At 48.4% G+C, this 10,595-nt stretch overlaps 1 protein-coding gene across 1 annotated transcript; it reads right to left on the bottom strand.

Annotated features, from left to right (window-relative positions):
- Positions 1 to 4,879: 4,879 nt before the first annotated feature.
- Positions 4,880 to 10,192, bottom strand: LOC147666331 (uncharacterized). Its single transcript, XM_086949127.1, has 5 exons — positions 10,139 to 10,192; positions 7,251 to 7,350; positions 7,041 to 7,139; positions 6,743 to 6,901; positions 4,880 to 6,579 (listed from the first exon to the last, which is right to left on the bottom strand). Exons 1-5 carry the CDS (start codon positions 10,190 to 10,192, stop codon positions 4,880 to 4,882), a joined length of 2,112 nt encoding a protein of 703 aa, XP_086805253.1.
- Positions 10,193 to 10,595: the final 403 nt, after the last annotated feature.

The raw sequence follows: 10,595 nt of genomic DNA, 5'->3' as shown, positions 1-10,595 counted from the left end.
TTAGCGATGACGGCTATTTGCTGCTTGTCACGAGGGTTTTTAAATAAAACAAGGTATGAAGCGTTGAGAGCTATAGACCTACTGTTCTTGCCTTTGTAAAACAAGTTCTGCACAATGTAGCAGATGCTTAGATTGCGATGATGTGAATATTGAGTAAAAGCTCTCTCTAACTCGGGATGATCACCACCTTCACGCATCAGATCATCAACAATTATCATATTTACAAGGGTTGGGGGTAGTAGCTCATCATCGTTGAGGTTATCCGGTATACCCTCAATAAATTTGATATGTGGGAACCGGCGGCCCAAATCTGTATAAAGAGGCTGCCAGCATGAATAAAGCCACACAATGTTGTTAGGGGATTGTGATAAAGCAGAGCCGGCATTTTCTAACAGCTTTTTTATAAAGTAGCTTTTCCCGCAGTTTGAGGGTCCTGCTAGCACGCAGGAGAACGGATGCTGTAGCCTAGTGTCCATGCTGCGGCTGATGGTGTCTCTCTAATGGGTCTAATAGCCATAAGGCAGTGTTTTATAGTCGGTGGTCAGGACCCTTTTATCAAAAACAACTCGCAATGTTTTATGTAGAGGCTGTGTTGTGATTTCCCACTTCTTTTTGGATCTGACTATGCAGGGCTGGTTCACGACTATTGTTTTAGCATTCTCAGAATCGTCTGCTGTAGCGTATTCACGCACCAGGTACTTCAAACTATCAAAATTGATTTTTAGGGTGTTGCTGACATTTAATGTTATCCCTTTGACCTTCATACACACCTTGTTCTTGTTGGTACGGTAACTGTATGTTTTAGGCCCGGAGGGTGTGAATTCATTTATAAACTCATCCTTATCTAGCTCACTGGTTAGATTATCCAGATAATCTCCCAGAGGAGGGTCTTCATCCCCCGGTTTGCTCAGAAAAATCACAGAATCTGTATCGTGATACAAGCAGCGATCCTGGAGCTTATCCATAACCCCGTAAAGCTCTAGACGAGCGTGGGCTGTCGTGAAGCAGGCTATGAAAATGTTTATGTTGTTACTCGATGTGGGGTACTCTTGGGCGTATTTCCAACACAAAGCCGCGGTATCGTCATCGATAAAGTCGCAGCCGGACACCTCGTTGCATGGGGCAAACAGGTACTTGAACAGTTCATCAGGATCTGATATTAAGGTAGTATTTGAAAGGTTTGTGCGCTGTGCAAATTTTCCCCATAAGGAGTTGAGACAGAGTTTGGCTAACTGTCGGCGTGCAGGATTGACCTCTATCAGATGGGGTCGTAAATGGATACCCTCATGAGTGTAGTAGTTGTCGATGTATTTCTGTTTTGCATCCTGACTAGTACACCATTCAGGATACCCTGAGGCCTCCTGTTTGTCTCTGAGAAACAAATTAATGTAGGGGGCAAAGAGTTGTGTTGTAGTGCTCTTAAAATGCCACACTTCGTGCACTCTACCTAGCCTGTACCCTTTCTCTAAGGCAGCTTGTACCTCGATGCTACACCAGGTCCCTGTAAGCATCCTTTGTTCATCAGTGTGTCTGCAGCCGTCAACTTCTTTAAGCATTGCACATGTTCGACAGAGGGGGAACATCAGCTTGCCAGCGACTCTGCACGGTAACACTGGGAAGTAAAGCTGCTTAGGAGGATAGATTTCACATTTGATAAGCCCAAAGTATTCGGATAGGGGCTTAAAATCTCTATAGATGATGGTGGAATGACCCAGAGGGCACAACTTCATCTTGTTCACAAAAGGGTACAGACTGGTGAAATCATAGTAGTGTATTTTCTCACCCTCACCAGCGGCCTTGTACAGTTGTATGGCATTTGTACGCCCCCCAAATAAGGCATCGCGGGGCTCCAGAGGTGTGGGTAAATCACGAGTCTTAAGAAAAGAGCAGAGGTCTGTGTCGGTTTTTAACATGTCTAACCACTCGTGCTCCCAAAGAACTCCCATAGCAAAGCCCTGGTTTTCAACATACTGGGCCTTTGTCAGAGTACGTCTGTATAAGTGTTCAAATATGGCACCCAGCATTTTGTTATACTCGTGGGGCTTGTAACACTTGGGGCAGCCGTGGTAAAAACAACTGTTGAATTCAAAGGCCGTCGGCACACCCTTAATTACAGAGAACCCGTCCAGGTAATAGGGCCCCAGGCGGTATTCACCACCCTGTAAGGCATGTTGAATTTGTATGTCTTCCTTCTCAGAGACGTGCATGAGCCATTGGATAGAGGGGGTTGAGTAACGTTTCTGTTTACCGTTATAGAGGTCTGGCGGTACTAGAGCTATAGTTTCTGGCCTCAAAAACATGTGTTTGTAGATGGACATACAAACGGATGCCAGAGTGACGTTTTGAAATGGGTCTATGTATTCGACCGCATGCCGCGTTTCAGGGGTTTTGGATGTCGAGGCCATGACTTCTTTAGTCAGTGTCTCAGGCTTCAACACTGTTACTTCTTTAGTCATAGACACCACAGCATCTCTGAAGATGTTACAAGCTTGCCGCAGGATCATTACATCAGCCTGACAATAAGCTTTCAACTCTGTTTGAAAGTGAAACTCCTTTTCACGGTTTTCAGAGTACCATTGTAGAAAGCTCACTTTCTCATCAGGCATCATGTATTCCACTCCGTAGCTGTCTGTAGGAGGCATGGGTCCCACATAATTCTGGTTAGCCCAGGTGTTAAAAAAGTGTGGAAAATAACCTTTACACCCTGGGAACCCAAAGGCCTTTGGCAGCTTGCTCAATTTCATGGGTAGGAAATTCAGGGTGTCCATGAAGCGTATTTTTAAAGGGCATACCGTCATTAGCATCATTTTAGACCCCTGGGTTATGAGTTCCACCTGTATCTTTTCACAAATCATGTCTCGTAGAATAAAGAAGGAGTCATAGGCTTTCGAGTTGTGGGCGAGCATGGTATATCCTTGGAATTTGGCTTGAATGAAAGTGCTCAGGAAATCACCAACGCACGTTCGTCCCTCAAACTCCCAGCTGTCGTCGGAAGTTAGATGGTGGGCGTAAATATAGTTAGGCTGGTGTACCCCCGTCTCTTGTGTGCACTCTATATCAAACACTATATAGTCCTCGGTCTTGGTCTGAGGTAGACCTTTAACCATATAACACTGATGGCTGGTGCCTGACTCGTAAGACACATGACAACGGGACATATCATACCTTTGCACTTGTGATCCGTTGCCACATACCGCCCACACTCACTGCAGTCCTTTTTAGGGATGCATGTGAAAGATTTCTCGTGTATGCTCAAGCAGTTTTGCGAGCGACAAAACATCCTACATGTGTCGCACCTCACCTTCAGGGTAGCGTCTTCTATACAGCCGTCCCTCTGACACATCTTGCAATGCATTTCACATTGGTGGTATGTTTTATTGCTGTATATATGGTCACAGTAGGCGCACACATACCTGGCCCCCAGAAAACCTTTAAGGTTCAAGATCCCGTAAAAATGATTTTCGGCGTGGAGGACATATACGGTCTTGTTTCTCACAGGGCCCCCGGTTGTAAAGTAATTCCAGGAACCGTTGTGATGAAGAACTTTCACCGTCACGGCGAAATAGTTCTCAAAAAGACCTATATCGCCAAAGCCGACCATTCGGTCAGGAGGTATTTCAAGAACCTCATGGGCTTCAGCAGCTCTAGACATGATGACAGCGTCAGGGGTCTTGCGAGCCATCAGCAGCCCCACGATGCTGGCCGCCAGACATGTGTTGGCAGAGGGGCTGTTAAAGTTGAGCAGCCACCTCTGTTTCTTACCAATTATTTGACTGTAGAGTATGCTCTTTAAAGGTCTGGAAACACCCCCCTCACGCCCCCGTACAATGAGGGCTATGACTCTAAAAGTGCCATAGGCGACTAGTTCAGCCTTACTCTGTAAAAGCCTTGAGAGGTTTTCTAAAAATTGCACAGCGTCAAAAACATCTCGGGCCTTCCGCCTGGTGAACAACGGAGTGTCAAAGCCCTGCCCCTGGAAGCGGAGTTGGAAAAAGTCATTAGGCCCCACATTGTGTAACAACCTTTCTATGAGCTCCTGCACAGCCTGATGTATAGCCCGTACACCCTGATCGGATGATGTTATTTGATGGAGGTTAATAAATCTAAACTCCTCATAGTGTTCTACGGCCCTAAACCTCTCTACATTGCGAGTGTAACTTCTAACACTCTCTAAAAACAAGGGTTCTGGGCCCTCATCAGTAGGAGTGTGAGTTGCGGAGGTGTTCTCTGTTGTGTCATTTTGGGGGGTCATGGGGGGACCTGTCTCAGGGGTCCTTGTAAACTTTGCGGGTAGCGCATATTCTAGCCTTCTTCAGCTTATTTATTAAACGCCGGCGTTGCTTTGTACTATTAAGCCACTTTTTTTTTCTTTTACGCGCCCAGGCTTTTCTAGACACCATGCCCCAGCCTATCTGAACAGGTAGGGCGGTGTCGTTGTACGACTTGTTCATGGAGCATCCGCTACAGTTCCACCCCTAGGTCCTTCTGAATGTTGCTGTGTTTGGAGTTTTAAAGCCATCCCTCCTACCCCCTTCAAAGGCCCTACCCTGGGTATGTTAGACCCTGCACCTATGTATTGTCGGTGCTGAAGTGTTTGTTTATATGTTTCTGGCGCTGGTCTTGAAACTATGGTACAGTGTTTTAAGGGGTCTAGGGAAACACTGGGGTCTAGGGTAACAGATGTGTCTTGTTTGAAGGGGCCTAGGGAAACAGGGCTGTCTTGTTTGAAGGGTTGGGAGGCAGCAGATGGACGCTGCTTGAACAGTCTTAAGAAGCGTACAGACTTTGTCACTAACCTCTGGACCTTAAGGGTATATTTTGGGGACCTCTTATGAGCACCAGTGGCTGTGGGGGTCTTTAGGGGCCTGGGCTGCCATAGTCACGCCCGTATAGCATGTATGTCTGCCACAGCCGCCTGACACTCCTGGATGATCGCTTTTTTACACCTCCCAACCCTTTCCCCGATCTTCTGATGGGCCATACTTGTGCACAGGGGCTTGGTCATCCCCACCCCCCATTTTAGGTTTGCGGCGAGCGCCTGGCGTTTTAGTTTTCGAACCGCCATCTGCATCTCTTTTACATGAGCCGCAAATACCTCAGCTGTGTTTACAGACCCCTCTTGCGCCTGCTTAGAGGGCCCCACCTTGCGAGGCCTTATAAAGGGCTGTAACGCCTCAGGACCCTCTATACTGCTAACAGTCTTAGCCCCATTCTGTAAAGCCGGTTCCGCTAATGTTCTGGAAATAGGGACCCCCTGCGAACGCCCTGGGGCGGACAGGAACGGAACATTGCAAACTTTGTATGGCAAACTCGGCTGTACCCCCTGGGCCCCCGTGGTATTGCCATCCACACTTATTGCTGAGGGCTGTGTGGGGCTTATGACGGCCGCGGGGATGGACACTGGACTGTACACGGGGCTGGCAGAGGGGCTGGACACTAGACTGTACACGGGGCTGGCAGCGGGGCTGGACACGGGACTGTACACGGGGTTGGCAGCGGGGCTGGACACGGGACTGTACACGTTGTTGGCAGTGGGGCTGGTGGGGTCGTATGCCCCCGGTGGGGTACAAGGGGACAAAGGGTATGACGATTGTGATGAGCTGTCGTTGTAATCCTGGGTCCTAGCTTCTGGGGTTCTACCTAGGTTGTCTACCACCCCCCTCATCATCTCAAGAGCTGGGGTATTCACGATAGAAGGACCTTCTAGGGGTTGCGTATTATTATCACCCATTGAGACCCTAGGCTGGGCCTGCACACTTACAGTTGGCTTTGGGGGCTGTTCAGGGGCGTGCACCTCTACATGCACAGTTATTTTATTTGGCCCTGTTTGTCGTTCCTGGATGCTGGGTGGATGCGGCGTTGCATTAGGGTTACTGAGGGCCTCTGCTAACTGTAGCTTAGGGACCCCCGGTTTCAGCTTCAGATGTTTCCTTGAGAGGCGTGATGTTTTAAGGGGCTGTGGCGGCGCCATCTCTTCTACACCCCCAGGTACAACTACCGCCTCCTTGGGGCTCCCTGGTGTATAGGCCTCATTCAAGGGTTTAACAGCCTTTTTTACAGATAGGTCCAAGGGGTTATCATGGGGTTCAGGGGTCCTAGGCTTCTTCTTCTCGGGGCTTAAGGGTTTTGCCTGGACCTCTGAGAGCACCGCCACCGTCTTCTTTAGGTTTAAGGGTTCTGTTTGGGGCTCTGTGAATACCTTGGAGGACTTCACACGTTTTAAAGGGTTGGGACGGTTCTCTGAGTCCTTATGTTTCTTCTTAAGAGCGGCAGTGTTTGAGACACCTTTCCCTTTGGATACGATGCGAGGGCTCAGACCCACTGTAGCTGTTTTACACAGACCCTGCCCTGGGTTATCTGTGTTTGTCAAGACTCCGCCGGTGCTGACTCCACCCCTGTGTAGAATAGATTGTTGTAGAGGCTTGTTCATCATGTTTGGTGTGTAGTGCGCAGAGAGTTTTTCGTGGCGTACACGCCTACTCACGCCTTTTGTAGCGCTTCTGCTGTTCTGGACGGTTGCTGTTATGTCCCTTAAGGGCGGCGCCGACCTCTCTTCAGCAGCATGTTTCTGAGCCGCTTCTAAAATATAAACAGAAAAAATATATATGTTAGAGAAAGCATAAAAGAACACATACAATCAACACAATCCTAAGTTCTACACAGCCACCTTTTTATATAGGCCTTGCTACAAGTCGTTGTACTCTTCTGCTTGAGAGTCTAACACCGCTAGTACTTTTCACACCCTTTGTAACAAACACTCCTGATAGAGGTCTTTTTACAACTCCTTTCTTTGACGGTGGTTCCACTTTAGAAGGTAAAGCTTTCCTCTTCAAAGGGCTTTCTTTTGAATCTCGCGCCGCCTCTTGTACCTCGACGCCGTTCGGGCATACCGTGGGGGTGCCTGTAAAGAAAAAATAATACCCCGCCTTAGTCATCTTTCTGAGGAGTCCCCCTATACACCCTCAGGGTCAGGACTCGGGCCTACCCTCCAACTCCCCAGCGTCTTAGACAGTTTAAATAACAGGGGTCTTTTTATTTACATGTGGGAACTGAAGTGTTTTGCACACTGTTCAGAGCTCCATGAGCCTCGAGGTACACCATAAGATCTTCAAAAACTTGTTGTAGGTCGGGAACATAAGCTGTAAAAGTATACATACATGAGACCCTCATTAGAAAAAAAGAAACTTCTGAGAGATTGGTGTACAACACTACATACAACTACACAAATCAATATATATATATATATATACCTGGCTGCGGGGTTGTCAAGTCTACGACGTTGTCAGTTATTACATGGGTGTCCATCGAAGGTGGTATATTGGTGGCGGCTGCTTTTGCAGAGTCTTGCATCTGTATTAAACAACATAAAAAAGCAAAAAAGAAAGCAGCGGTTTTAAAAGCGTCTTTCTTAAACACGTATCACAACTTCAAACAATTCATGTATACATTTTACAAGGGCGGCTGCAACAACACACACAGCGCCAAAAGCATGTATTGTAATAGTTATGCACCTTGGGGATAGCGTTAACAGACATTTTTAAAATAAATAGAAACACCCTGCGCCATATCCTGTGCTTCTGGGTAAATGCGTTAATGTACCACCACCATCCTACCATGCAACCACTGCGCTTATGTACTGGACCCTCTTTTGTAACATGTACATGCCACTTTTCTCTTGTAACACCCTGCTTGCGCCCTCTTACATTTGGCATGCTTTTGATACTTGCGCCACAATTGCCTACATAGCGCTTATTCTTATGCTGGAGTGCCTGCCATTTATTGCAGTATTATACCTCTACTGTTACTTTGTACGTTTTTTTTGTAACCTGCACACACTTCACTTTTTTTTCCACCATTAATGCTCCGTTTGCTAGCTCATGTATTTTGGTTGCGCACTATTGTCATTTTTACACCCTTGTAACTCATCGTCTGCTTTTATACTTTGTTGACTGTTAATTTTCTGTTCCTATTGTGAAGCCTCTGACACCCTTGTGTGCGCTACATTTTGCACTGGGGCTTATGTAAAGCGCTCTGCCTACTTAGGGTCAAGTTCGCGCTATATAAAATATTTAAAAAAAACATGCACGTAGGGGCTGCTGTGCATAGCTAGCCCCTACATGCATTTTTTTTCTGTTTGTATCTTTTATGTGCCGCCTGTAATATGTAAAGCGCTGTGACACCTTAGGGTAAAGTTTGCGCTAAAATAAAAAAAAACACACATCGGGACTGTAGGGCAAGGCCCGCCCCTTCAGTGACGAACTAATGACATCACTGGAAGGGGGCGGACCTACCCCTGCAGTCCCGGAGAGGAACAACACCGCCATGCTGGGATCCACGTGGGCTCCTTGGAAATGCCCCCTGGACCCTACGGCCGGAACACCAGGACCTGTGTCCAGCCCCAGACATCCCCCCCCGAGCAGCGCCACGGTGAAGCAGGCTCGGGGACATTTTTTTTTTTAAAAGCGCCAAAACTTGCAACGCGGGGCACAGCGCCCCAGGGACCCGCAGAGCCCTCCACCCCCAGAGCCCCCGAGCAGCACCACGGTGAAGCGGGCTCGGGGGGCATTTTTTAAAAAAGCGCCAAAACTTGCAACGCGGGGCACAGCGCCCCAGGGACCCGCAGAGCCCTCCACCCGCAGAGCCCCCGAGCAGCGCCACGGTGAAGCGGGCTCCGGGGGCATTTTTAAAAAAAGCGCCAAAACTTGCAAAGCGGGGCACAGCGCCCCAAGGGACCCGCAGAGCCCTCCACCCACAGAGCCCCCGAGCAGCGCCACGGTGAAGCGGGCTCGGGGGCCTTTTTTTAAAAAAAAGCGCCAAAACTTGCAAAGCGGTGCACAGCGCCCAAGGGACCCGCAGAGCCCTCCACCCACAGAGCCCCCGAGCAGCGCCACGGTGAAGCGGGCTCTGGGGGCATTTTTTTAAAAAAGCGCCAAAACTTGCAAAGCGGGGCACAGCGCCCCAGGGACCCACAGAGCCCTCTACCCACAGAGCCCCCGAGCAGCGCCAGACACAAGCGGGCTCGGGGCGATTTTCTTTTAAAAAAAAGGAGGCAAAACTCGACCCTCTGAGGCCCGGAGCCCCGAGAACACCGGAGCCCCCGCACCCTCTCCCCGAGCAGCGCCACGGAGAAGCGGGCTCGGGGTCATTTTAAAAAAAAAAGCGGCAAATGAGGCACACTGGCATCCGGAGCCCTGAAGACCCCAGGGACCCTCGCCCCCCCCCTCACCCCGAGCAGCGCCACGGTGAAGCGGGCTCTGGGGGCATTTGGTTATAAAAAAAAAGAAGTAGCACAAGGGCCCTGAGCCCCACAGGACACACAGGCCACGCCCCAGCACCCCGAGCAGCGCCATGGAGAAGCGGGCTCGGGGGCATTTGATTATAAAAATGGAGCACTCAAAGACCCGGGAGCCACGAGGACACCAGAACACAGCACCATCACCCCGAGCAGCGCCATGGAGAAGCGGGCTCGAGGCTTATTTTAAAAGGGCCTCATACCCCTAAACCCCCAGGACCATGGAGCCCCCCCCCCCCCCCCCGAGCCTCCCTCCGCGCCACGCATACTGAAGGACCCCATGCATACTCCCTTTTAAGGATGCAGACCCATACTTCTGACCCTCAAAACAACGGTGTGGTAAGTACAATAATGCTTTATTTATTTTTGAAATTGTATGCAATGTATATTATTTAAAGACCCTCTGGTACGCTTACAATACCATCACCTCAAAGCCTTTAACATTTATTAGCATTAAATGTTCAACATCCTGGTAAAATGTTTCTATGCTCTGTAAAATACACGTTTCCCCCTCTGCATGTACCCTTCTAAGGCCTACAACATTATGCCCCTTAAATACAAACCCTGCAAACTCTGCGCCAGCCCCAACAACACCTCCTCTATTAACATTAAATACCTACACACATAGCTTTAAACTCAAACCTTCAGCGCCTTTATTCATTTTAAATACATTTACATTTCACATCTTGTAAAAAACTTCATTGGCACCATTATTCACATTAAACATGTTGCAGCGCCTTAAACATTAACAGTTTACAAAGTACTATTTAGCATTTTCAAAACTACAGTTTTTTGTATACTTTAAATACCACATACACATGCATCCTTGCGCCATAATTTATTTACCTTCCTTAAATTGTCGCAGGCGGCTTCAATTTGGGAGAAGTTGCTCAGGTCCATTCTTGCCTTACGATCCAAGGGTTGGCGCTGTGACTCCAAGACAATCCACTCGCTCCCCAAGGGTGTTGAAGGGCTTGTTGGTGCAGAAATCCTCAAAGTGCAGCAAAAAAAACAATCCAGGCCAGGCAATCTCAAAGGTTTCTTGACTTGGTTGTTGGTGAAGGAGTCCACAAGGTGCAGCAAAAGCAATCCGCGCCACACGCTTCCAGAGGTTTTCTGAATGGGTGTTTGGCAGTGTTCCTTAAGGGGGCCTTTTTATACCTGTCCATGCATGCTAATTAGAAGCCCCCACACCCTTTATGACTTGAGGGGGTTTAGAACAATATCATGGGGGTCTTTGGACGGGAACTTTTTTTCTATCCTTGTACATTATGCTGTATACATCTGTTACTTACACTCTCTG

This window comes from Lissotriton vulgaris, unplaced genomic scaffold (assembly GCF_964263255.1).
Source record: "Lissotriton vulgaris unplaced genomic scaffold, aLisVul1.2 SCAFFOLD_11761, whole genome shotgun sequence".
Classification (NCBI taxonomy): Eukaryota; Metazoa; Chordata; class Amphibia; order Caudata; family Salamandridae; genus Lissotriton; species Lissotriton vulgaris.
Note: the sequence above shows the minus strand (reverse complement) of the source record. Positions and strands in the feature narration are given on the sequence as shown.